This window comes from Tamandua tetradactyla, chromosome 6 (genome assembly GCF_023851605.1).
Source record: "Tamandua tetradactyla isolate mTamTet1 chromosome 6, mTamTet1.pri, whole genome shotgun sequence".
Lineage (NCBI taxonomy): Eukaryota > Metazoa > Chordata > Mammalia > Pilosa > Myrmecophagidae > Tamandua > Tamandua tetradactyla.
In genome coordinates this window covers 16,759,440-16,787,072 of record NC_135332.1, presented here as the reverse complement: position 1 = coordinate 16,787,072, position 27,633 = coordinate 16,759,440, and the positions used below count along the sequence as shown (strand labels likewise).

The following is a 27,633-nucleotide window of genomic DNA, read 5'->3' as shown; positions in this document are numbered from 1 at the left end:
CCCCGGGGGCCTCGCAGGGTCCCCCGAATAGGCCCCAGAAGCGCGGCGGGGGAGGGGGCGCGGGCCGCCCCCGGGAGGGCGCACGATGCCGCCCGTGTCGCTGGTGGCCACGGTCTCCCTCCGGGAGCTGGCGGACCTCGCCATCGGCACCCCGGAGGCGGGCGCCGTCAATTTCACCGCGCTGCACACGCTCATCGTGGCCATGCTCCGGAGCCTCCACCTCCTGGAGGAGCGCATCCCCTTCCAGGCCCCGGGCGCCGACCTGCAGCCGCGCTCCCCGCTCCCCGCCCGGCCCTCCATCAGCGCCCCCCAGCTGCCGGGCGCCAAAGAGAAGAAGCGGAGCCTGGGCAGGGCGGCCGGGCCCCCGGCGCTGGAGGGCCAGGTGAAGGACCTGGGCGGGCAGGTCCACGAGCTCAGCAGGCAGCTCAGGAACATGGAGAGCCAGGTGCAGCGCATCGTGGCCCACGTGCAGCACCTCACCGCCCAGGCCGCCGAGCTCGGCGTGGACCCCCGCGAGTGGTTGGACGACAAGGACTTGACCCCGCTGGTGATCCACAGGCCGCACTTAGGGTCGGTGAAAGTCTTGAAAGACGCCCCGGAGGTCAGTGTCTCGGGGTGAGCCACGGGGGGCGCAGATCTCCCGCCCCTCCAGGCGGGGCCCCAGCCGGGGAGGCCTGGCCGGTGGCCGCGGGCGGGGGGGTGCGAGGGCGGCTCAGGGGGCGGGATGGGGGCGCCGGGCCTCGGCCGCCTGGTCCCACAAGGCGCTGCTCCAACTTACAGGCCACGGGGTTGCTCCAGGACGTCTTGAAAGACGTGAAGACGCTGAAAGAAGCCCACCTAAAGGCGCGGGCGTCCTCCGAAATGATACCCCAGGTGAGGGGCCCAGAGAGGACTCCCCAGGAGCCCAGCCCTCACCCCGTGGACCCCCCCCCCCTTCCTCCACCGGTTTACACGGGCGATGGGTAGGAGTGGCTCGCCCACCACTTACTTATCCAAGGATCTCCAGCTGACCCAGAGGGGAGCTGACAACCATTTGGAATATTCTTGGAGCTAATTCCCTAATTAAGGGGAAAAAAAGAATAAAGAAATAAAGTGGTGAAAGTGCAAAGATAAAGCTCAGTCCAAGGGGTGGGGCTGTCAGGATGGAGAATTCTAAGCCAGCTGCCCCAGGCCCTGCGCTGGCAGGAGATGGAGAGCACTTCCTCTTGCGTGTTTGTTTCCTTGGAGAGGGAAGCCTCAGCGCGTTGGGACCCGGCAGGAAGACAAAGTGTGTCAATCTACACGAGGGACTGTTGTACATGTGCTGCGTCGGCATGTGTGTGCATGTATGTATGTGTGCATTTGTGAGTGTGTTCACGTATATATGTGTATGTGTGTGTGTGTGTGTGTGTGTGTGTGTGTGTGTGTGTGTGTGTGTGTGTGTGTGTGTGTGTAGGGGCCATCGCAGGGACTGCTGTGACCCTCTGCCACTGAACTCTTCTTCCAGAAAGTGATGGAGCGGATTGAGATACTCGAGAAGTTCATCAAAGACCGGGACCAATTTCTGGTAATATCCTCCAGTTCTGTGGCAAGGGCCCTCGGGGGGCTGAGGGAAGGGGGGTAGCCTGCAGCCTCCTTCTGAGTCCCTCCCACCCACCATCCACCCCCCTCTGGAGGTCTGCTCTCTCCAAGGCAGGTTGGTGTGTGTTCTCTGCCTCTTGGGGTGCTGCCCTGGATTGAGGGGAAATCTCCACCCCTGCCCAGTGTTCCACTTGGGGCCCACATGGAACAGAGAACCGACCCCCCAAGACTCACTGGGCCCTTGGAGGACCATGACTTCTCCCTGGGCAAGGGCTGAGGAAGGACCTACCTGATTCCAGAACCTCCTGGGATGAAGCCAGAGTATGTACTTGACTGTGTCTGGTGTGTGTCTGGTATTGTCAGGAACAAATGGGCCGGAAGCTGAGCTCGATTTCTGATGGAGAAGACGCCACCATGGTCACCTGGGAAGAGCTGGAGCAGGCAATCAACGACGGCTGGAAGTCCTCGCGAGCGGTGCGCAATCCAGGGGGCCTGGGCAGGTTCTGGGGGAGCTCCCCAGAACATCTTCCCTTTTTACATCCACACCAAATTCCATTATATGGATGCTTATAATATATTCTATAAGTTCCCCAGGCCTGTATTAAGGATGTTTAAAATGTTTTTTTTTCAACATCATAACAAGCAATGCCACAGGGTGACATTCACACATGTGAACATGCCTGTAGAATAACTTTCTAGAAACGGAAGGTGCATTTGTGGCCTTACTAGCTATTGCCAAATTGCTTCCCATAAAGGTTGTTCCAACTTGGACTCCCACCAGCAATGTAGGAGAGAAGTTATTTCTCGATCTCCCCATTGGCATTGTATGTCGAACCCAAACTTTTGAGCACTGTCGCTCTGCTGGATGGAAAACTGGTACCCGAGTGTGGCTTTAAGCTGCTCTCGGTGCTTTTCAAGCCTCCTTTACAGTCCATCCAACGATGCGCGAGTCCCTTCACTCTTAGTGGACAAAAGTGACCAGGACTGGAAATAAAGCCTCTTTGCTGACCAAGGTGACATTTGCACATTTGCAGATGGGCATACGTCTGTATTCCTGAGACAGGGCACAGGATGACCAAATTGTATTCAAATCCTCAACCTTTCTTCATCTGAATAAAACCAACCTGAGTGTTTTCAAATGGCCCTCTAGAGGGAGGATGAGCTGCCCTTTTGGTCTCAACAATCCTCTACCTGACCTTGTGACACTGGGCTACGCCACCAGGTCACACCAAAGTGTAGGTACAAGCTGGGGCAGAGGGAACTAGCCTTTTGGCGCCACCCAGTGGCCACGTGGGAAGCGGCTGGCAGTGTCTGGATACAATAAACCCCATTAGTCTCCCAAGACTGTTTTCTGAATTGGGGGCGCATCCTCGGGGTAAGCAGTGTCAGAAACAGTTGCAAGAGGATCCTGGAAATAAAAGGAGTAGAGTGGGAAAAGGTGGCCTCTACTTTCACTGCTTTTTGTTTTGTTTTTAGCCAAAGCACTTTGGCACATACTGTTATGGTACTGTTTTTAGTGAGCAGCGTATTTTCTCGGGGCGGTGGCACAGGAAACCTGCAAGGCATAACTAAGCATCCACCTGAGGCCCTTTAGACATTATGACTTCTCCAGAGGCGCGAAGGTGTCCGTGTGTTGACAGTCGCTCCCGATCACGAACAACTCCAAGAGCAAATGAGAACAGAGAGAAATATGAAGGGAGGGTCGCGATGCAGGAGGAAAAGCTCAGTTCAGTGCAACACATGCAGCCCCTGAACTGAGCGTAAGGAAAACAAAGGTGAGTTTCACACCTGGAGTTGAGAACATTCAGCAAGCAGGAGGCCAGGGGTTCCTGAATGAATCATCGATGGGGCCCTTTGAGGTAAACACTAGACACAGATTTCGCAACTGGATGGTTTAAAGGATGGATTTTAGCAGGATTTCACGTAGGAGAGCGAGCCTGTGGGGCGTGACTGGTGCAGAGGACTCAAGCTCCGCCTCTGGCTAACCAGACATTCGGAGGAGTCTGTATTTCGATATGGAGGATGAAACTGCAACTGCCCACAAAACAGCCACAGGGAAAGGAGTTCGGTCTTAATGCAGAGACTGCTTGTTCCATCCCCGAAGGTGGAAATGGATGCAAACCAGCTGTTAGCAATCCACTGGGCAGGTCTTCGCAACTGTGTGCACCCAGAGATATTTCTTCTTGCTCTCCTTTTTTTAATAGTAAAAAAAAAAAAGATAAAAGGCCTACTCTAATCAGGAAGGCCCAAGGCTGGTGCTCTAGCTGAAACTTGCGTCAATTTTCTGGGACCATGCTAAGGAATCTGAATGCCAGCTTGATCCATTGCAACAGGCACTTAACAATGGAAACATCTTCCAGCGCCCATTTACCTGGTCCGGGTGTTCGAGACTGGTGTTCTCCTGCAGAAGAAGGATGCTGAAGATCAAAGAGATATTCTCTTCGAATTTTTTTTCACCTGGCCGGCCAGAGTAGAAAGCAAAACTGAAAAACTCTTATTTGCAGGTTTCCTTTGAAGAAAGAGCAGCAAAAAAAGTCATTAATATATTGGACAAGTTTAAAACGGCCAGGAAACAATTTTTCCCTTCACTGTAACCCAAGAATCCTGGTCCAAATATCCTGAGGAACTCGAAGGCAAATAAAAATTCTACCTTTGGTATTATAAGCTACCAGTCAAAGGGGGGGAAGAAAGGAAGGGAAAGTGTATATTTGGTGGATATGGAGTATTTATAAATAAAATTAATTTTAAAAAATCTATCTGTGGAAATACTTTGCCATTAGTGGAATACATGATGGCCAGGTCTCCAAATTAGGAGCTATTGGATGGTAAGGTGACATTCCCCTATTACCCGAGCCCAAATCTCCAACATGGCTATATTGTATTTATTGTGGGAACATTAGGGAAATTGGGGTCTTACAAGCAGCTCTGGTTGGAATTAAGATTCCCTGTGGCAGGGTTGAGGTTTTTACCAGTTGCATATCTTCTGTTTCAAGACCCAAATGGTGGGGCGATTTAAGAAGGGGCTAAAGAAGATATAACCTGATTTGAAGTAATTGGGCAAAGTGAGACAGTCTAACTTCGTGGCACATCCCAGGGGAACAGAAATAAGAATTCCATATGGTACTGAGGTCTGGGGAAGAGCATGTTCTGGGGAGGGGATTTCCGTTCCGGCAGTAAGGATGGAAAGCCCCAGTTCATGAGGGACCATTAGATGGTCCAGTCCAGGGGGAAAGTAATTGTGCATCCTACTTGTTAGGGAGAACACAACCTAACAGGTTAACAGGGAAAGAGGGACTTGAGGAAATGCGTCTTGACTCCAAATATGTTCTCTTATTCAGTGCCTTTAAAATGCATGTGGATTTGCTTGGTTCTGTTTTCACATTTTAACATCTCTGACATACAGATGTGTCTTAGAGTTAATGGTGCCTTATAATTAATTGACAGTGTTTTTCTTTTCTTCCTGGCACTTAAAGTCATGCTGCATTTAAAATGATACCACCTTAGACTTACCGAAATAAAGAAAGCACATGGCACATGGTATACTTTGATTGGAAAGTCCTATGATATTGAAGATCTCAGAGGGTGGGGGAGTTGAGAAACTGTTGGGAGATGGTGTGTTTGGCACATCTGACCTGGGGGTGCAAGATGTGAGGGACCACGCCACAGAGGGACGTCTCTGGGTTCCAGGCTCTCCTAACAGTAAGGTGACTGTATTTTGTAACTTAGACGTTAGGAGATGAATCTAAAATATGTTTTTTGTTAGAAGGGCATATGGGCATTGTGCTGGTGTGAAACTGTCATGTACCCCAGAAAAGCCATGTCCTTTAATCCTCATTCAATATTGCTGGGTGGGAGCTTTCTGATTGTTTCCATGGAGATGTGACACACCTAATTGTGGATGATAACTTTTGATTAGATGGCTTCCATGGAGATGTGTCTCCACCCATTCACGGTGGGGTTGCTTACTGGAGCCCTTTAAGAGGAAGCCATTTTGGAAAAAGTTTTAGAGCCCACGCAGCCAGAGACCTTTGGACATGCGAAAGGAAAACGCCCCTGGGGAAGCCTAATGAAATGAAGCGAGAAAGCCAGCAGGCCGGTTCCTTCCAGGCTGATAGAGGTGTCCCGAATCCAAGGACCCCAGCAAATGCCAGCTACATGCCTTCCTAGCTGACAGCTGTTCCGGATGGCATCAGCTTCTCTTGAGTGATGGTAACCTCATGTTGGTACCTTAATCCTGGACATTTTCATCGCTTTAGAATTGTAGGCTTGCAATTTATTAAATTCCCCTTTTTAAAAGCCATCCCATTTCTGCTAATATTGCATTCCGGCAGCTTTTACAAACTAAACCAGGCATTCATTATTTTCATTTTTATCATTGCCCAAAATCCTCAGAAATGACATAGGCCTCGCCTGACACCATTAAACAATACCAGCTTTCCCAGGAGCCCATTTCCTACCCCCCACCCCCACCCCAGCAGCTGCCATGTCTGTGTGTCCAGGACTTCAGAGTGTCTGTTCTGTACAACCACGTGTTTGGTTTTAGTCACCCTCCCCCGACCCTGCGTGAATATCTGGGTCCTAGTTAGTCCCTGGGCCCTGCCCGGCTCACTCGGCGCAAGGCCTGTGCAGATGTGATCCGGTGAAGGGTTTTGAGATGGAGCTTGTCCTGGATCACCCAGGTGGGCTCAGGGTTTACAGAGGGCCTTGGAGGGAGACTGGAGGAGGGACCACCACACAGGGGGGAGGCGGCCGCAGAAGACCGCAAGGAGGGGCCCGGCCACCTGTTAGAGGCTGACAGTGGCAGGAAAGGGCCCTCTTTTGACTCGAGCCTCCGGGAACCAGCTCTGCCAACTTCAGCCCAGCAGAGCCGATCTGAGCCTTCTGACCTCCAGAGCTGTAAGAGAACACATTTGTGGGGTTGACAGCCACTACGTTTGTGGTCGTTTCGTCACAGCAGCTGCGGGACAGCCACATGATCACCTTTTCCATCTCTCCCAGTCTGTGAGTAATTGGCTGGTCTTGTGAGTTTAGCTGAAATCTTCCTGCCATTTTCTGACACCTTGGCTTCCGAATCACAGGCACAGCCTGCAGTAGTTGCTTTCGGGGGGTGGCATTCTGGCATTGGCTGTGCTTTGAGTGTCTTTTAAAAACTTGGGGTCAGTTTCCTCTTCTCTTTTGTTTGTGGTGACTGATTTTAAGTCCAGGAGGCCTCTCCGGGGCACGGGGGGTGGTTAGAGATTCCTGCCCCCCAGTGTTCGTGCCTTGTGCAAACCCCTCCACATGGGTGTGAGCTGAACCTGTGAATACCAGGGAATGTCACTGCCGTGGTGGGGCTGCTAATCAGATGACTTTGAGTTCGTCGAAAGGGAGCTTATGCTGGGTGCGCCTGAACTAAGCAGTCTAACCCTTCCAAAGTAGGCCAAGCATCAGAGGGGTGCCCTCCTGATGGGCTAAGGAGGCACCATGTAGCTGGGATCTGAGGGTGCTCTCTAGGAACTGAGAGTGAACCCCAACCAACAGCCAGCAAGAAAGCAGGAGGCCTCAGGCCTGGAGCTGTGACGAACTGAATTCTGCTAACAACCCAGCTCAGCTTGGAAAGGGCCCTGAGCTCCAGACAGGCTCTGGCTGACACCTGGGTTGCAAGCTGGCTAGTCCTTGAGCAGAGAACCCAGCTCACCTGGGCCTGGACTTGTAACCCCTGGGGGCCCCTGTGTTCTTTTAAGCTTGAGGTAATTTGTGATGAAACAGCAGAAAACCAATACAAGACACTTTAATATTGTTCTTGTTAAGTGGTTTGTTTGGGGCATCCCCAAAAGGAGTCCCTGGAGAAAAGGGAACACAACAAATCAGAAATGCAAATGGTGATATCACTACTGACCTTACAGAAATGAAAGGATTATAAAGGGATATTAGGAACAACTATGCCAACAAATGAGATAATCTAGATGAAATGGACAAATTCCTAGAAATATACAAATCACATAAACTGACTTAAGAAGAAACAAAACATCTCAACAGACCTATAACAAAGGGATTGTAATCAGTAATCAAAAACCTCCCAACAAAGAAAAGTCCATGACCAAATGGCTTCCCTGGTGAATTCTACCAAACATTAACGCCTATCTTTCTTCTCAAATTCTTCCAAAAAATTGAAGAGGGTACATTTTCTAATTCATTCCATGAGGCCAGCATTAACCTGATACCAAAACCAGATAAAGACAGCACAAGAAAAGAATATGGCAGACCAACATCTCTTATGAATACAGACACAAAAATCCTCAACAAAATACTAGCAAACTGAATCCAACCACATATTAAAAGGACTGCACACCATGACCAAATGGGATCTATTCCAGGAATGCAAGGGTGGTTCAAAAATGTAATTCACTGCATTAATAGAATGAATGAGAAAAGCCACATTATCATCTCAGATAATGTGGCTTAGAAGCCACATTATTCTTCATCTTAGAAGCAGAAAAGGCATTTGACAAAATGCAACATCCTTTTATGAGGAAACACTCAGAAAACTAGGATTAGAAGGTAACTACCTCAACCTGATAAAACATTTATGAAAAATCCACAGATAACATCATACTCAATGGTGAGAGATAAAAAGCTTTTCCCCTTAGATCAGGAACAAAACAAGCATGCCAACTTTTGTCACTGCTATTCATCATTAAACTATAGCTCAACATATAGAACTAGAAGTCCTAGCCAGAACAATTAGGCAAGAAAAAGAAATAAAAGACATCCAAATTGAAAAGGAAGAAGTAAAAAAATCTCTATTTACCCACATGATCGTGTATATAGAAAACACGAAGACATCTGCAATAAACACATTCAGTAAAGTGGCATGGTATAAGTCAATACATAAGTATCAATTTTCTAATTTTTATACAGTAGTAATGAACAATACAAAGAGGAAATTAAGAAAACAGTTCTATTTACAATAGCATCTAAAACCATAAAATACCTAAGAATAAATTACCCAAATGAGCTGAAAGACTTGTACACTAAAACCACAAAACACTGGTGAGAGAAATCAAAGAAGCCGTAAATAAATTGCATGAGATCCCGTGTTCGTGGATTGGAAGACTTAATATTGGTAAGATTTCAATACTACCCAGAGTGATCTACAGATTCATTACAATCCTTATCAAAATTCCGTTTTTTTTGCACAAATGGAAAAACCAATCTTTGAATTCATATGGGATTCCAAGGGACCTCGAATGGCCAAAACTATCTTCAAAAAGAGCAGAGTTGGAGGACTCGCACGTCCCAATTTCAAAACTTACTACAAAGCTACCATAATCAAAGCAGTAGGGTTGTTCCAGAAATAAATCAGTCCCCTATTGATTATCTGCTTTCACAAACAATGCTGCAGGGTCCATCCTTGTACATATACCTTGACATTCTTTTGTGAAAGCCCACAGAGAAAATTCCTAGCTAAGGAATGTGTAGAGCCAGGGGTTTGAGCATTTACATCTTTAATATATGGTCTACTTGATCTCCAGTACACTCCCACCATCAGCAATGGGCCAACCACAAGGCAGACTTTATCATTTGAACTTCACAAATGACTTGCGTCTTCTCTTTATAGCCTCAGTGAGAGTCACAAGGGATCATTTATATTTTGCAGTTCTGCTCCCACCCCACCTTTTCTAAAGGAAATCACATCTGATGCGATCTGCAAATGTGCAAAGTCTCAGACCTCTGGAGACATGGCCCTCAAGAAGGTTAAAGCTTTTCTTTATGTCCAGTTTAGCTTTGGGGACCAGAGAGTTTTTTCTCCAAGGGCCTTGATACATCCTATTCAGGTGTCCCAGAATTCCCTCCCTCCAACTCATATGGTGAGTATTTTTGACTTGTAGTTCTTGATTTCTTTCTTCTTCTTCAATCAGGCCTCAGAAACATTGACTGGCGTTTCTAAGCACAGAGGGCAGATTCCCATACCGTCAGCTGACCGTCTTCAGAGGGAACCCCCACCCCAGCATCCCAGTGCAGATATCAGTGGCTCTGCAGGTGGTCTGGACCCCGATAAGATCTCAGGGCCCAGTAGCTCCGGATATCCCTACGAAGGTTCTCTCGGCAGGGACCGGAGCAGGGATTCCTCTACTGCTGGGATTCTTGGTAGAGAACAGCACCCATGGACCCGTGACGAAGCTGGCATGCCAAGACCCCATCACCCCTCTGTACCCCAATACAGAATAGATTCAGATCATCGCAGAAGTAGAGAGCCAGACAGCTCAGCACATCCAAGAAGAGATGAACAAGATGCATTGCCTGGCCCAGTTCAACAGGATGTAACCTCGGCCAAAGATCAGCCTGGTGTTGTGTACCCAGATCAGCAAGGTGGGGTGTACTTAAGCCAAGATCAAGTTTATCCAGGGCTAGAGCAGCATGGCTTACGACCACCTGGCATGGAGCAGCATGTACTGGTACCATTTGGCATGGGTCAACAAGGCTTTGTACCACTTGGCATGGATCAGCAAAGTTTGGTGCCACTTGACATATATCAACAAGGCTTGGTACCGCTTGGTAGGGATCAGAAAGGCTTGGTAGTATATGGCATGGATCAGCATGCGTTGATACTATCTGGAATGGATCTGCAAGGGATGGTATCACCTGGTATGGGTCAACATCAATTAATTCCATCTCTTATGGATCAGCATGGTTTGTTGCTACCTAGCTTGAGGCAAGCTGGTGTAGATCAGCAAAGTTATGAACAACTCAGTTTGGAAGCACCTGGTTTATTAAAACCTAGCACAGAGCAGTATGATTTGGTCCAATCTGGTGCAGAACAGCGTACTTTGGTGCAACCTGGTCCAAGTCATACTGGTTTGGTACAACCGGCTGCAGATCAACGCAGCTTGGTGCAGGCTGGCATAGATCAGCGTGGTTTGGTGCAGCCAGGGGCAGCCAGGCATGGCTTGGCACAGTCAGGGGCAGACCTGCGAGGCTTGGCACAGCTAGGGACAGACCAGCGTGGCTTGACGCAGCCAGGGACAGCCCAGCGTGGCTTGGTGCAGTCAGAGGTGGATCAGCATGGCTTGGCACAGCCAGCAGCAGATCAGCGTGGCTTGGTGCAGCCAGGGGCAGATCAGCATGGCTTGCTGCAGCCTGGCATAGATCAGCATGGCTTCATGCAGCCTGGTGCAGATCAGCATGGTTTGGTGCAGCCAGGGGCAGACCAGCATGGTATGGTCCCCCCCCCAGTGCAGATCAGCATGGCTTGGTGGAGCCTAGTGTAGGTCAGGAAGGTTTGGTGCAGGCAGGTGCTGATCAGCATGGTTTGCTGCAGCCTGGTGTATATGCACCAGGTTTGGTGAAGACGGGTGTAGGCCAGCTTGGCTTGGTGCAGCCTGCTGCAGATCGGCGTGGTCTGATACAGTCCCGTATAGATCAGCATGGTGTGCTACAGCCTGGTCTATATTCACCTGGTTTGGTACAGCCTGGTATAGATCAGCGTGGTTTGGTACAACGTGGTATAGTCCCAGCCAGTGTAGATCAGAGTGGCTTGGGGCAGCCAGGGGCAGGCCAGCGTGATTTAGCACAGCTGGCACATACCCACCTGGTTTCGTGCCACCTGGTGCCTATCCACCTAGTGTGGCTCAACCTCATACATATCCATCTGGCTTTGTGCAGCCTGGTGCATACAGGCCTGCTTTGGTGCAGCCTGGTGCAGAACAACATAGTTTGGAACAACCTGGAGATCAGCGTGGTTTGGTGCAGCCTAGTGCATATTCACCTGGTGTGGCACAACCTGGTACAGGTCAGCAAGGTTTGGTGCAGCCTGGTATAGATCAGCGTGGTTTGATACAGCCTGGTGCATATTCACCTCATGAAGCACAACCTTGTGCAGACCAGAGTGGCATGGTGCTGCCTGGTGTGGTTCAACATGGTTTAGTGCAACCCGAGGCAGAGCAACACGGTTTGCTGCAGCCTGGTGCAGATCAGCCTGGTTTGGTCCAACCTGGGTTAGATCAGCATGATCTGGTCCAATCTGGTGCTGATCGGCATAGTTTGGTGCAGCCTGGTTCATATTCACCTCTTGTGGCACAACCTGGTGCAGACCAGAGAGGTTTGATGCAACCTGGTATAGATCAGCGTGGCTTGGTACAACCTCGTGTAGATCAGTGTGGTTTGGTGCAACCTGGTGCAGGTCAGCGTGGTTTGGAGCAACCTGGTGCAGGTCAGCGTCATTTGGTGCCACTTAATTTAGAGCAGAGTGGTTTAGTGCAGCCTGGTGCATATTCATCTGCACAGCCTGGTGCAGAACAGCATGGTATGGTGCAACCTGTTACCTACCCTCCTAGTTTGGTTCAACCTAGTGCAGATCAGCATAGTTTGGGTCAACTTGGTACAGATCAGCATGGTTTGGTGCAGCTTGGTGCATATCAGCATGGTTTGGTGCAATCTGGTGCAGATCAACGTGGTATGGTACAGCCTGATGCAATTCAGCATGGTTTAGTTCAGCCTGGTGCAGATCAACAAGGTATGGTGCAACCAGTTGCCTATCCATCTAGTTTGGCTCAGCCTGGTGTGGATCAACGTGGTTTGGTGCAGCCTGGAGCAGGTCAGCACAGTATGATGCAACCCGTTCATTATCCATCTGGTATGGTTCAACCTGGAACAGATTAACACGGTTTGGTGCAACCTGTTGCTTATCCACCCAGTTTGGTACAAACTGGTGCAGGTTAGTTTGGTTTGGTGCAACCTGGAATGGATCAAAGTGTTTGGGCTCAAGCTGGTACAGATCAGCATGGCTTGGCACAGCCTGGTGCATACAGACCTGATTTGGTGCAACCTGGTATATATCCACCTGGTCTGTTGCAACCTGATGCATATCAACCTGGCTTGGTGCAGGCTGGTACCTATCCACGTGGTTTGGTACAGGCGGGTGCATATCCACGTGGTTTGGTGCAACCTGATGTATATTCGCATGGTAGGGTAGAGTCTGGTGCAGATAAATATAAGCTGGTGCAACCAGGAATGGATCAACATGGTTTGGCCCAACCTGGTGCAGACCAGCATGGTTTGGCCCAACCTGGTGCAGACCAGCATGGTTTGGCCCAACCTGGTGCAGACCAGCACACTTTGGCTCAACCTGGTGCAGACCAGGACGGTTTGGTGCAACCTGGTACAGACCAGCATGGTTTGGCCCAACCTGATGCAGACCAGCATGCTTTGGTGCAACCTGGTGCAGGTCAGCATGGTTTGGTGCAACCTGGTACAGACCAGCAACATGATACTGATCAGCATGCTTTGGTGCAACACAGTGCAGGCCAGCATGGTTTGGTGCAACCCAGTGAAGACCAGCATGGTTTGGTACATCCCAGTGCAGACCAGCATGGTTTAGTGCAACCTGGAATGGCTCAGCATGGTTTGGTGCAACCTGGAGTGGCTCAGCATGGCTTGGTGCAACCTGGAATGGTTCAGCGTGGCTTGGTGCAACCTGGAATGGTTCAGCGTGGTTTGGTGCAACCTGGAATGGTTCAGCGTGGTTTCCTACAACCTAGCGCAGATCAACATGGTTTGGTCCCTGGTAGAATTAATCAGCAAGTCTTGACACCATTACGTCCAGAGCTTCGTGGCTATCCACCGCAACACATCGATTCTCGGAGTTTAATATCATCACGCCCATATCAGCAAGGTTTGGTAACTCCTGGCAGAGACCAATATATCCAGGCATCACTACTTGTAGCTAATCAACAGTTTGCTTCACCAAGAATAGATGAAGAAAGTTTGGTACCACCAGAAATGTATCAACCAGGTTTGGTGCAACATGGAATAGACCAGCATGGCCTACGACCCTTACACACAGGTTTGGGTTTTACACACCCAGATCAGCAGCAGGTGGTATCGCCTGGCCTAGGTCAGCATGGCCAGGAAGACTCAGGACCCGAAGATCATGGCTCAAGGCACCCAAGTACAGATCAGCTCCATCAGGAAGGTTCAGCTTCATATGGAATAGACCAACCTCAATTTCCTGCCCAGACGGGCTCAAGCCAGGATAGCACCTTTGTCTACAAAACCTCTTCAGAAAAGATGGAGGCCCAAGGTGAGCGACATGATTCGCTGGATAAATTGGCTCCTAACTTCCCCATAGCAGTGGAGACATTTCGTCTGATGGGAGAGCTCGTTGGCCTCTACTTGGAGCTAAAGGAACAAATGAAGGATCTCGATGAGGAGCAAGCTGGCCATACTGATTTGGAGAAGATAAAATACCTGCTTGCACTGTTAGGTGGGTACATGGAGGAGATCACTGTCTTAGTTCTAAGATAATTTCCTCCTTCTCCCCCCGTGGCTTCAACTCCTTGCTTCGCCCTGCACCCCAGAAAATAGTATGCTCATTCTGGGTTCTTCCACAGTATAGCTTTCAGGGTCCAAGTGAATAGGTGGGCAATGCAATGGAACTGAACCTGTGGAACTGAAGCAGCCTCAGGCAGAGAATGAAACAGGTTCTTCTGTGCTTGTCAGACCTTCTGGATAGTAGCTGGGGGAGGTATTGGGATAAGAGAAAGCTATAGCACTGGGGGGCTAAGGGGGATGGGGAGAGAGAATGTCAAAGAGTTGAGCCCAACCCCTGGCCAGTTTGCAGCTCTTAGCCCAGAGAATAATTAAGACTGTAGAGGTAGGTGGGAATGGTAGGTCAGTAGTCTCAAAGCACTTTAGGACATCAAGCAGTAGGTAGATTTTTTATGGGCTAAGGACTGTCCTCTCTCCCTTCTTCCCATCCCCTTCCCCAGTTAACAGAAAAAGCAAGATAAATATGTCCTATTGTTCTCTGGGGTACACTTATGGTTGTGGGGGCTGGAAATGTGGATTGAGAGGCCACTGGAAATCTAACCCCTCTGACTATAAGGTCTCCATTTTCCTTAGTGGAAAAGACCCTACCCCCTGACCTTCCAGAACATCTGAAGAGCATAAAGACCTTGGCCAAAGAGGTTAGACAGGAAAAAGCAAAAGTAAGTAAGAGCAGGTCAGCCTCCTTGACCCTTTCAGTGCTTAATAATCCCGCTTTCCATTTGTATTTTGATGAATTACATTGTCCTTTCACATACATTTGAATCTAATTGTATCTTTACAGCTCTGTCCAATAGGAAATGAATCTCAGATATTACCATGTCCATTTCTGGACCAAAAAATGGATGCTTAAAGCCCCTTTCATTAATGTGGCTATTGGCAATGAAAATCCACTGTCGTTAGAGCATCCGTAGAGCTGAGCTTATGGGACTGTCTGGGGCTAGCTTTTTAATGCTAGCTTTCTACAGCCGTGGGTACCTACTATGGTGGATGGATGGATGGATGGATGGATGGATAGATGGATGGATGGATGGATAGACGGATGGATGGATGGGTGGGTGGGTGGATGGATGGATGGATGGATGGATGGATGGATGGGTGTCAGTAGGGCAATGTGGCTTTTGACAGAGAGGGTTGGAATGGGACAGGGAATGGATGAGGGGCTTGCTTGGACTGTAGGGGCACATTCAGAAAGCAAGGAACTCAGGCTGCCTGACCCTCCTCTTCTGTTGGGCTTGTAGCTGGACAGGCTGCAAAGGATCCTGGAAGGTGAAGGGCTGCGAGAAACAGGGAAGGAGATGAAAGCAGGCCAGCTGAGCTTGCAGCTGGGTATCCTTAGGTAAAACGCTCTGTTTTGTGCACCTGGTACCCTACATCACATGCTCTCGGACAAGGCAGTGACAGTGGCCTTTGGTTTGCTCATACTCCTGGACTGACCACTTTCTTTGACCTGGATGGAATCTGTTCTTCAAATTGCCTCTAACTAACCCAAGAAGCTGGTGGAAATGCCCTAGGTTCCTCAAACAGGAGGAACAGTCCTGGCCTGCAGCAGGACTAAGAAGTGCAAAAGCTTCTTAGACTCTGTCCCAGTTGGAAGCTAAAGCTGAGTGCTTGATAGAGCCCCTGGGACCCCTCTCTTTGCACCCACAGGAGCCTCTCAGGCCAGCCTCCTGGACTCCCACCTCTAGGACAGAGGCAGGGTCTTGGGCTCCCTACTTAGTGCTTGCTGGGGGGTGATACAGCCCCCATCTGCATCCTCCCCATCCCCAGGAGCCCCAACCCAGCCCCAGTGGGCTCACGCCTGGGCTGGCAGGGGAACCAGGCCCCTCGGTTGTATACCGCAGAGTCACCATGGCTGACATCGAGAAGGAGCTGGCCGAGCTGAGGGAGAGCCAAGAGCGGGGCAAGGTCACCATGGAGCACTCAGTCTCCGAAGCCTCCCTTTACCTGCAGGATCAGGTGAGGATTCCATGCTCCTCCACCGCAGGCACCACGGTCGTTGTCAGAGTTGGCTGCAGAGGGTGGCGCAGTCCTGCCCAGGCCCCAGCTCCACCCCGTATGTGTGTGTATGCATGTGTGTGCGTGTGTGTGCATGTGTGTGTATGTGTGCATGTTGACCAGGGGTGACTGTGTACAGGGTTCAGTCCACTCCTGATCCTAAGTCAGCTCTGGGACGCCAGGCACACGGGCATGCATGCTCCGACTGGCAGGGGAAAGGCACACCTCCAGGGCCTGCTCACTTGCCATTAACCTTTTCTTTTCCATTTTTAAAAATCGAGATATAGAGCCTGACCATGCCAAAAAAAAAAAAAAGAAAAGGTTACCTACCATATGATTTCACCCTTTTAAAGTGTACAAGGGTAGGTTAGTATATTTACAAAGTTGTGCAACCATTCCCGCTATCTAATTCCAGAACATTTTCATGACCTCAGAAGGAAACCCCATGGGGAATTTAATGCTTAAATGAGCACAGAGGTTCTGTTTGGGGTGATGGGAAAGTTTGGGTCATGGGTGGTTGTGATGGAACACAAAACTGTGACTGTGAATAGCACCACTGAATTGCATGCTTGAAACTGACTAAAATGGAAAATACTATGTTGTATATGTTTCTACTATAAAATTTTTTTAAGAGAAAAAACCCTGTATGCATTAGCCATCACTCCCCATTCCCTCCTGCCCCCAGCCACTGGCAGAGACTAATCTACTGTCTGTCTCTGAGGATTTGCCTGTTCTGAACATCTTATATAAATGGAATCCTACAGTGCGTGACCTTTTACAGCCGACTTATTTCACTGAGCATAATGTTGTCAGGCTCCATCCATGTTGAACGTGGATCAGTATGTCTTTCCTTTTCATGGCTGAATAAGACGACATCGTATGGCTTTTTGTTTTATTCATAAAATTAAATTCATCCATTTTATTCATTCGTCAGTTGATGGACACAGATTGTTTCCACCTTTGGGCCATTATGAATATGCTGCTGTGAACATTTGTGTACATGCTGTTTTTTTTTAACTTTTTTTTTTTTTTTTGCATGGGTAGGCTCTGGGAATCGAACCCAGGTCTCCGGCATGGCAGGTGAGAACTCTGCCACTGAGCCACCAAGGCCGCCCTAAATATTTTTTACTGTGAAATATAACATATATGTAGAGAAGTGATAAATATCAAAATGCAGTTTAACAAGTAGTTATAGAGCAAATTTCAAAGTATGGTATGGGTTACAATTCCATAATTTCAGCTTCTAGCTGTTCCAATACACTAGAAACTAAAAAGAAATATCAATATAATGATTCAGTAGTCACAATCATTTGTTAATTCCTAGCTTCTCTGTTATTTCTTCTCCCTCGCATTTGATCCTTCTCCCAATTTTCAGAAATATTTGGGCCATGACCATTCTAACTTCTTCATGTTGAAAAGGAGTACCATCATCATGGGGTAGGGGGATGCAGCTGGTTGATGCTCTTGGAAAGGTTGGTTGGTGCCTCTGGGTTTCAGGGCTTATCTGGCATAGAAACAGTCCGGAGACTTTAAGTTTCTAAAAAATAAACTTAGTGAGTGAAACTTTTAGTGTCTCAAACAAAGCCCAAGGTATTCTTCAGGGTTTTCAGGAATACTGTTGATTGGGGTTTGGCCTCCTGTGGCAATTTGCAATATCTAGCTGAAGCTTGTATAGGAGTAACCTTCAGAATAGCCTCTGGACTCTATTTGAAATCTCTCAGCCACTGACACCTTAGTTTGTTACATTTCTTTTCCCCCTTTTGGTAAGGAAGGCGTTGTCAATCCCACGATGCCAGGGCCAGGCTCATCCCTGGGAGTCATGTTCCACGTTGTGGGGAGTAAATTTGTTTGCAGAGTTAGACCTAGAGAGAGCGAGGTGTGTACACGTTCTCATGTGGACCTATGTCTGCAGTTCTTTGGGGGGTATATACTGAGGAGTGGAATTGTTGGGTCATGTGATACCTGTGTAACAATTTGAGGAACTGTCAGACTGGTCTCCACAGCGATGCCAGAGGGGTCCAACTTCTCTGCCTCCTAGCCAGCACTCGTTCTTGTCCATCTTTTTTATTCTAACCATTCTGGTGGTTTTGATTTGCTTTTCCTTGGTAGCTAATAATTTTGAACACGTTTCTAGGTACTGTCTTTCATACGACCGCGTTGGCTTCCTACCTTTCTCGGAACACATTCCTGCTCCTTGGAATTTTCTTCCATCCCTTATTTACCCAGACAGCCACTATGCTGTCTTCAAGACATTTTTCTGGGAAGCCTTTTTCTCGCTTCTAGAGAGAGTTCATCTATTCCTCTGTGTCCTGGGACCCTCCACGTGCTGGCCTCACAATAGGGTCCTCTGCCTGCAAGCAACGAGGCCGTGATGAGCTCAGAAAACAGGGAGATGCATTGAGTATAGACATGTATAGGGAGTTGCGAAAAGCTGAACTTCCAGGCTCTGGGAGGCAGCTCTGGCGCTGAACCATCTGTCTGTCTGTCTGTGTCTGTTTTTGTGTGTTTCTCTGCTTCTGTGTTCCTATCGTTACCCACCTCCATCAATGTCTCCACTCACATCCCTCTTCCAGCCTGTGCTCAATCCACTTTCTTATCTCTTACACGTGGTACAAAATGGTGGTCCCAGCCCTGGTTATGCCTTTTTTACTTCATTTCCCATGCCCAGCTTCAGGTTCCTCTTCCATCCAAGAAAGAAGGGTGTGGGTTGGCCCAGCCCCTCTTTTTTTTTAAGTGCATGGTCCAGGAATCGAACCCGGGTCTTCCTCACGCAAGGCGAACATTCTTCCACTGAACGACCCGGGCACCCCCAGCCCCTCTTTTCGAGACAGGCAATGACTCATGAGTCTTTGGCCAGTTTCAGGGTTGGTTCTCCTTGAACCAGGTCTCCACAGGGGGGTCAATCATTTGTGTTGACACACTGGGACCATAGGGCACAGAATTGGGCAGCAGGGCCATGCCAGGGGCCCTGGAAGAGCGCTGCAGTAGTACCAGCATGGACCACACTTCTTTATTGTTAGTTTTTTACACACTAGCCATGGACAGAGCACTCATGAGGGCCCTCTTGCCCCTCTTCACATCCCAGGGCCTGGAGCACTATTTTGTGTTCTCAGGTGCTCCAAGGGTTTATGGACTGACTGAAGAAACATCACCGCTCTAGGGTTTAGCTAAAGGAGATAAAGCCACCTGTCACTGCTCGCAGCAGTAATGTTCCATTCGCAGTGAACTGGCGACCACTGTTCCCAGGGCAAACGCAGGGTCAGGTTCCCGTGAGCCTCTGGGCACAACGTCATTGCCAACCGATCAATACATAGCTTCATTTGATGTGCGCTTCTGTTCAAAGACACCTTCCTTAGTATTGTGACATTGCGCTCCCAGCCAGTGGTGCTGTGGTTCCCACCGGGGTGGAGCTGACCTAACACAGCTTTTTCCCAAAAGGCACAGCCTTCGTGCAGCACCTCAACTCTGTGATTGAGGGCCATTTAAAATAGCGAACCCCCCTACAACAGGCACAAAAATGCAAAAACCACGGCACTAAATATACCACAAAAAAGACACGTGTTTACAGAACGAGAGCGGAAGCAAAAAGGTAAAGCGTCGCCTTATTCGGCCTCAGCAGGGGGACGTGCGTGGCTCATTTTTCGCCATTGCACGGGTCTGCGAATGGCCGCAGAAGCCCTGCGAGGTCGATTTGGGAGGTGCATTCGGTGAGTGGGCGGATGTGCAAACACTGAATACGAGAATAATGAGGTTCTCGCCCCGGACCATGGGCTGCCTGGAGAAAGGTCTGGAGCCCTCCCTCCTGCAAGGGCTCTGTTCAGAATGCAGGCCACACTCCCAGGGACTCTGCTCACTCTAATTGTGACGGTCACTGAGCACCTGCTGTGGGTCACCCTCAGCGAGGCAGCAGCTGCCCAGATCACAGTCCCGGGTGGGGGAGAGGCGTAGCTCCCACCCCAACCCCGGAGCCGGATGGCAGGGGCGGGACTTCTCACCTCCCTGCACCCGGCTTCTCTCCTGCACCCAGCTGGACAAGCTCAGGACGATTATCGAGAGCATGCTGGCCTCATCGTCCACGCTGCTGACACTGAGCATGCCCCCCTCCAAGACCCACCCAACCCTGAGGCCTGGCCAGATCGACCCCGAGGCCACCTGCCCAGCCTGCAGCCTGGACCTGAGCCACCAGGTCAGCACACTGGTGCAGCGCTATGAGCAGCTCCAGGACATGGTCAACAACCTGGCCGCCTCCCGGCCCTCCAAGAAAGCCAAGCTGCAGAGCCAGGTGAGTCTCTCCGAGCCTTCTGCGGCCCTGCAGGCCCATGGAGGAAGCAGCTGGTAGAGCACCCCAGGGGTGGGCAAGTCTGGTCCCGAGGGCCAGGCCCCAGAAGCCCCTGGCCGTTGCAGAGAATCCCAGCAAGGGCAGCAGTTGAGCTAGGTTTGGGGACAGGGGACCACGGGGAAAGTGCTGGCTCCGTGGGGCAGGGCAGCACAGGCTGAGGCTGGGCAGTGCTGTCCGAGTGCCACTGGGACCCTGGAGTAGTGGAGGCAGTGCCCACCCTCCCCCTCTCCCCGAACCCTTCCTGACTTCCTTCCAAATGTCAGGCCCAGGAGAGGCAGGGGGCCGGTGCAGGTGGGAGGACCACAGACCCTGAGACCAGCCTCTTGGGACTCAGGAACACAGATTTGGCCCAGGCGACATGGGGGGGAGACTATATATCCCGCAGTCCAGCTCTCAGGGACCACTCCTGGTATCCCACTGCTCAGGAGCTGGGAGACCGGGAGGCATGGAAACAGAGCTGAGCCAGCAACACCCTCTCCCCCACCCCCACCCCATTGCCAGGCAGGGTCCCTTGAGGCCAATCCGAGGGCACAGGGGCTGGCGATAGTGCCACACTGTGGTGGACACGGCAAGGGCAGCGGAACTTTCCCCACTGTCAGTAGTGGAGGTAACACGAAAACCAGGTGGGCTCTGAAGTCAACATACCTGCCGGGATGGTTTAAGGGCCCATTTTCAGGGGGCAGTGGCACCACTGGGGGTTACGCGGAAGGGGGCGGCCCAGCAGCCTCCAACAGCTTCCTGGGCCCCTCTGCCTGCCGCAGGACGAGGAGCTGCTGGGCCGCGTGCAGAGCGCCATCCTGCAGGTGCAGGGCGACTGTGAGAGGCTCGCTGTCACCACCAGCGGCCTCATAGCGGACCACCGGCAGAAGCAGAGGGACATCAACATGAGGGCCCGGCCGGGCGCCTGGCGGGGGGAGGGCCAGCCCCGCCCCCCTCTCGCCCCCACCCCTCCGTTCCTTATCCCCTGCTGCCCCGGCCACCCAGGTGTTGTACCAAGGTCTAGAGAAGCTTGAGAGGGAGAAAGCCAACAGGGAGCACCTGGAGACTGAGATTGACGTGGTAGGACCAGGGCCAGGGGGGCGGGCAGAACACGGGCTCTAGGAAACCCGCTCAGCGGCCAGAGAATGGGCCCTCCAAGGCTCGGCCCCCACGCTGGCGCCTCCTCCCTCTCGGGGCAGAAAGCCGACAAGAGCGCCCTGGCGGCCAAGGTGAGCCGAGTCCAGTTCGACGCCACCACGGAGCAGCTGAACCACATGATGCGGGAGCTGGTGGCCAGGATGAGCGGGAGGGAGCAGGACTGGCAGACGATGCTGGACAAGCTCCTGGCAGCGATGGACAGCAAGGTGGGGGCCAGCGCGAGGCTGGGCCGCGGGGCAGGGGGCGCTCTCCATTGCCGTCTTCCTGCTCCTGGACCGGGACAGCGCCCCCCTCTTTGGGGCCGAATTCCCTGCCCCACCCCCGCCCCCGCCTCCTTAGTGCTCACCTGCTGCTGCAGCTGGACCGCCTGGAGCTGGAGCCCGTGAAGCAGCTGCTGGAGGATCGGTGGAAGTCACTGAGACAGCAGCTCAAAGAGCGCTCACCCCTCTACCAGGCGGACGAGGCAGCTGCCATGCGCCGGTGAGCCCGGAAGACCGAGGGGGAGGCTGGCGCGCGCCTTCGGGACAGGGAGGGCGTGCACAGTCCCAGGAGCTCAAGTGGCCCCTGGGGGGCCTGGCCTTGGCAGGCATGTCCAGGGCCTTCCGTCTTGGCCACCAGAGGGCCCCTGAGGCCTGCACCTGGAACCCCCGGGAGCCATTGGGAGCCCTGGCAGCTCTGGGTTAGGACACGGGGGGCGGGTAGACAGGACACCTGGGATGGGTGCTGGTGGCAGGCAGGTGGAGAAACCGGTGGTTTCCAGTGGGTTCTGGGGGACCCAGGCCTGTGCCTGCCTCTGGACTGCAGCCCACCACCCATGGGTGCGCTGGGCTTCCGGACCGTCCTCGGAGGGCACTCACGCTCTGTATGCGTCCCCCCAACAGGCAGCTCTTGGCGCATTTCCACTGCCTCTCCTGTGACCGCCCCTTGGAGACACCATTGACAGGACAGTGCGTGGCCCCACCTCCCCCTGGCGGCTTGTGCATTCGTGGGGTCCCAGCTGGTGGCTGCGGGGGGAGGGAGTACAGCAGGGCTGTATCTCCCCTGACCCTCCGTGCCTCCATCTCTTTCCCTCGCCTTCTCTTTGCTCTTATGGTCCATTCCCACCTGCCCTGGTCTGCTGCCCTCCTCTCTGCCCTGCACAACTGGGTCTTTAGGCAGGTGGCCGGTGGGGAGTGGGTGGTGGGTTTGGGTGCTCACCCACCCCTTCCCTCGTTTTGCCCAGAGTCATCCCGGCGATGCCTGTGGGCCCCGGCCTGCCCGGGCACCGCTCCACCCGGCCCTACACCGTCTTTGAACTGGAGCAGGTCCGGCAGCAGAGCCGCAAGTATGAGGCCGCGGCGGCCCGGGCAGGGCCCTGGGGGGCAGAGACGACCCTGAGGGCTGGAAACAGTGAGGGCAGGCGGCCCCAGGAGCAGTGCCGAGGCCTCTCTCATCCTCACAGCGGGTGGGCGACCGCTGTTCCCATTTCTGAACTAACTCCCGGCTCTGCCCAGGGCTTGGGTGTCAAGAGGGAGGGGGGGCGACTGAGGCATAACCTTCCTCTTTGGTGCCTTTTGGGAGTTTTGATGAGACGGGGCCCAGGGGACAGGCTGCCCCTTTACCTCCTCACCCCTGGCCCTCCAGCCATCTCAGCAGCAAGCCCGGCCTTGGAGAAAGGAGGGAAGGGGCCCGGCATCGCCTGGAGGGCCATGGGCAGTTGGGGAGGGGCCTCTCTCGGGCCCTGCACCACTACCTGCTGCCCCCCTCCCTGGAAGATGGGATTCAGCAGTAAGGGGGACCTGCATTTTGGAGCCTGGGGGGTTCCAGGCATGGGCCTTGGGTGGCGGCCAGTTGGGGCAGAGGTGAGTGGGTGACTCCCAGCTCCTCCAGCCCCTGCTCTAGCCAGGGCAGCGTTTCTCCCTCTGGCTCATCTGCACATTTCCCCAGAGGAAACCTTCCCCAGCCGGCCTGGCCCAGCCCTCGGAGGGCTCCAGCTCCCCAAGGCGTGGGCTTGGCCCACTCAGCGCGCGGCCCTGGCTGGGGTCTGGGGAAGGATGTGAGTGGGCTCGGGTGGGCCCACGCCCCGCCCGCCTGATCGCACAGACCCCCTGGCTCACCCGCCTGCAGCCTGAAGCTGGGCGGCCCCTTGCCCCGGGGTGACCTGTCCCAGATGGAGCGGAGCGTGGGGCGCCTGCGCAGCGCGCACTCCAAGATGCTGACAGCCATCGAGAAGGTGCAGATCCACTTCGGGGGCTCCGTCAAGGCCAGCAGCCAGATGATCCACGAGCTGCTGCAGGCCCAGTGCCTCGGCCCCCCTTGCTACCGACGGTAGGAGGCCAGGACAGGTGTGCATATTTGTGTGAGGGCCAGGGACCCCCGTGGGCAGAGACCCCCGTGAGCCAGGGACCCCCATGGGCCAGGGAACCCCGTGGGCAGAGCCCTGGGTGATGGGCTTGGCTTCCGCCCACACGTGGCCACCTGAATGCCTCACCCCACTGCTGGGGAAAACCCCAAGAAGCGGGAAGGGAGTGTATGAGTGTGTTTGTGCATGTGGGAGCATGCGTAACCCAGGTTACGCCCTACCACCTAGGATAAGGGAAGGAAGTTGTAGGATGGCAAGTGTGCATGAATGTATGTGTGTATATGCAAGTGTGTGTGCATGAATGTATGTGTGATAAGTGTGTATGTATTTAGATGTGTATGTACAAATGTGTATAAGTGTGTGTGAATGTGTGTGTACGTATGTATAAAAGCATATAGTGTATGTGTGTACAAATGTGTATGTGTATGTATGTGCATAAGTGTACATGTGTGAGAGTATGTGTGAATGTATGTGTATGAGTATGTGTATGTGTGAATGTGTGTAAATGTGAGTGAGCCTGTTTAAGTGTATGTGTATGTGTGTAAACATGTGAATGTGTGAATGTGTGTACGTGTGTGAATGTGTAAGTGCATGTGCTTGTGTATGTGTATAAGGCTATGTGTGTGCGCATGTGTGCAAGGGCATGAGTGTGTAGGAATGTGTGTGTGTGTGCATGAGTGTGTGTGGTCTGCAGGAAGGCGTGGTCTGCAGGAAGGCCTGGCGCTGAGGCTGCTCTGCTCGCCCACCTGCCCACCTGTGGCCCACCTGCCCCTGCCCGGCTCCTGGAGGCCCTGGGACCGGCTGCCCACTCTCCTCGCGGCCCCACCCCAGATGTGCCCCAGACCCTGGCTCTGGCCCCCGCCTGGTGGCCGCTCCTGTGACTCCTGGGCTGACTTGGTCACAGGATGACAGACATGGCCGACTACAGCTACTCGTCGGTGCCGAGGCGCTGCGGGGGCAGCCACACGCTCACCTACCCCTACCGCCGCAACCGCCTACAGCACCTGTCTCCCGGCCTGCTCCCCGCTGAGGAGACCCAGGCTGCCATGAAGGTGGGGCTTGGGGCCGCCCAGCGGGCAGAGTTGAGGGCCTGGTGGGACCCCCGAGAGTCTCAAGCCTCAGAAAACCCACCAGCAGTCTCCTCTGCCGCTCGCCCCCCCCCCCCGCCCCCCACCTTGAGGCAGTTCCCTAGACTCTTCTTCCTTGGGAGGAGGCCATCTGGGCCACCTGTACCCAGGGCACGGCCTCCCCACTTCAGCTGCCCGGGGGGTTTTGGGAGCCCCGCCCACATGGAGGCAGGCCCCAGGGAACCCCGGGTGCTCCCGTGGGAACAGAGGTTTGTGGGTCTCCACAGCATGACGAGGTGGATATCTTGGGCCTGGATGGACATATTTACAAGGGACGGATGGATACAAGGCTGCCAGGTATCGTGTGCAAAGACAGTGAGTGCCCCCTTGGGCCCCTTCTCAAGTGCTACAGGGACTGTCCACTGCTGGTGGGCCAGGCCCCTCTTTGGGCCACAGAACCTGGGTTCTGGCTCCGAATGTCCAGGTCTCCCAAAGCCACCAGGTGAGTGCTTGCAGGTGGAGGCCAGTGGTGTCCAGCCAGGCAGGACACCGCAGACCCCGCTTTCCTTGTGGCCTTCGTGCTGTCCTGCTCGGCCTTGTCACAGCATGCCCACAGCCTGCCCTACCCCTTCTTCAGACCCAGCAAAATGCCCTCTCCTCAGCACCCCCGGCATGCCACCTCTCACATCCCACCTGTATTGCAGCAATTAATGTGCTTCCTGGTGTATGGGGCTCCCCAAAGAGTCCTGGAGGGAGTGGGGGGGCAGACAGCCAAGTGAATGAATGAAGTTCCTACAAAGGGCATGTCCACAAGTTCAGGCCAAGAAGGGACCCAGCCGAAGCTGGCTGTGGGTGCAGCCCTCGCCCCCACCCCTGGGTCCCCGCAGAGCCGTCACCAGTACATGGCAGCGCTGACCCTCCCGTCCTGCTGTCCCCCATTAGCCCCAGGGCTTGCAAAGCACAAGGCCAAGCAGTCCCGGCCCCATGGGCACCGGCAGCAGTCCCTCAGTGACAACCACCAGCTGCTGTCGCGGCCTCAAAGCGCTCAGCTGTTGGCTGGCAACAACCCAGGTAGCTTCCCTCTGGATGGAGCACCCTTGCGGGCAGCCTCGGCCCTGCCCCATGCCCCACCCGGCTGCCATGCACCCTTTTCCCACCCAGTGAAGGCTGATGTTTCCCTTTAATTTCCTGGAGAGAGAAAGGGGCTGGGAGGGAAAGGGAGAAAACTCCTTGTTTCCGAACACCTTGGCCTGTGGGGTCTGTGGGGCAGACACCACTACTATTACTGTTAGAACGTTACTAGAAAAATTTCCTGTGCCTTATCTGGGAATGTCCCTGTGTTGATGGAGGAAACATCACCCAAGGGCAGACTGCTGCCTCTGAAGGAGAGCTTATTTGTTTATTTTATTTTTTTAATTCATAAAGACCCTGTTTTCCCAGAAGCCTGTATGGGGGCTTGCTTCGTGCACCGCAGCCCTGGGGCCACCCGCTGTCCAGCCTGGCTGCCGCCAGTGTCCCTGGGCTTTCTTTGGGCAAGTGGGGTGGGGAGGGAGGACGAACAGCCTCAGCCCACCTTGCCTTGTAGCTTCTTTAAGACAACATAAGGACAGACCTGTCTCTTCTGAGGTCCTCCTCTCCCAGCCAAATGTGGCCCACCCACCCAGCCCCACGGAGATGACAACCCTGACTGCACGCAACCCTCCGGCACTGAACATGCATCTGGACGTGCCTCCCAGGGAAGGGCTCGAGGATCCCACCCGGGGTCCCCGGTCCAACACTGCCCACTGAGCAGAGCTATAAAATAAATGTTTTGGAAGAAGCTCGGGTGGGTGAGACTTCTCGGTCCCAGCCCAGTTGGCAGACCTTCTCTGCAGTGGAGGATCTGGTTTATAGCCCGAGGATTTGAGTCATGGCCCCGGGGTGCTGGGCCTTACCAGGGGCAAGTCCTGTCCCCAGGGCAGGAGGGCAGCATAGCAGGACCCAGGGTCCCAGCCTGGCTCTGGGGACTGGTTGGCATACGCCCATCAGCTCACTCCTGATCGCAACCAGCCCCAGGGAGCTGCCACCGTCGCTTGCCTAAAGGCCGGTGGCACGCTGGGGTGCTTGGGCGCGGGCTGAACCTTGAAGCGAAGGTGGGGTGGCTGCCGCCCACTGCTGGCTCAGAGCAGTTCCCAGCTCCTGGCTCTGCTCCCCATGGGAGCAGTGCCACCAGCCAGAAGCCAGAAGCCACCTGAGAAGGTTTCTGTTTGCCGTTCTCTGCCGCTGACCCTCCAGCAGCAGTTCCAGAGACAGCTGGGGCCCAAAGGCCATGCTCATCTCTCACGCAGCCCTGGCAGAAGGGGCCCAGACCCAGGGGCTGCCGCACCTATTGCCTCGTTTCCCGGCCCCACTCCGCTCTGCAAAGAAGTCAGGGCAGAAGGGGGGTTGGGAGCATGACTGGCCTGGTGCTGGCCTGAGAGGCCCTTGCAGCCCAGCCCTCATCCTCCGGCTCAGCTGCTTAACCCCCAGGCTCTGAACCAGCTCCCCCAAACGTGCAAGCATGAGGACTCCTCGCTGTCCCCATGTCCTTTGTGCAGGTAGGACAGGGTACAGAGGGCCAATGGTCAGGCAGGCACAGCCACTGCAGGGCGCAAGCCCTCACTCAGGACAACTCTAAGAGAAGCACCCCAGGTTCGGAGGATTCTCCTGGGCTTGGGAGATTCCACGGGATGCCTCCTCACCCCCCCAAGAAGTATAAGCTGTGCCATCACCCCGTGGCCTGTAAGAACCCTAAATCATCGAGGCAGTTTTCTCCCTTTCAAGTCTATTCTCAAGGGCTCCCTCCTCAGAGGGAAATGAGCAGTGAGACTCAAAGCTGGGACTCCCCCCACCCCCAGTTCCCATCT

General features: G+C 53.1%; 1 protein-coding gene across 7 annotated transcripts; it reads left to right on the top strand.

Annotated features, from left to right (window-relative positions):
• On the top strand, positions 1-26,920 carry LOC143687177 (glutamine-rich protein 2-like). Of its 7 annotated transcripts, XM_077163906.1 has the most exons (20): positions 1-601; positions 781-873; positions 1,487-1,546; positions 1,924-2,034; positions 9,462-9,582; positions 14,443-14,528; positions 15,108-15,205; positions 15,711-15,825; positions 19,892-20,146; positions 20,965-21,087; positions 21,188-21,262; positions 21,382-21,546; positions 21,699-21,820; positions 22,222-22,287; positions 22,563-22,664; positions 23,447-23,647; positions 24,586-24,733; positions 25,036-25,123; positions 25,691-25,819; positions 26,334-26,920. In XM_077163906.1, the coding sequence occupies exons 1-20, from the start codon at positions 86-88 to the stop codon at positions 26,534-26,536; spliced, it is 2,877 nt and encodes a 958-aa protein (XP_077020021.1). In that variant the 5' UTR covers positions 1-85; the 3' UTR covers positions 26,537-26,920. The 7 variants fall into 7 exon arrangements, with proteins under 7 accessions (XP_077020021.1, XP_077020023.1, XP_077020019.1 ...); XM_077163908.1 differs by lacking the exon at positions 781-873; XM_077163904.1 differs by lacking the exons at positions 1-601; positions 781-873; positions 1,487-1,546; positions 1,924-2,034; positions 9,462-9,582 and adding an exon at positions 10,807-13,804 and having other exon boundaries at positions 25,036-25,105.
• Positions 26,921-27,633: the final 713 nt, after the last annotated feature.

Bases quoted from the DNA above. Each gene is read 5' to 3' on its own strand.
- LOC143687177 (XM_077163903.1), top strand. From the start codon at position 12,283: ATGGATCAAAGTGTTTGGGCTCAAGCTGGTACAGATCAGCATGGCTTG. The intron at 21,088-21,187 runs ATGAGGGCCCGG...CCGGCCACCCAG, and splicing joins AGAAGCAGAGGGACATCAAC to GTGTTGTACCAAGGTCTAGA. The intron at 21,263-21,381 runs GTAGGACCAGGG...CTCTCGGGGCAG, and splicing joins TGGAGACTGAGATTGACGTG to AAAGCCGACAAGAGCGCCCT.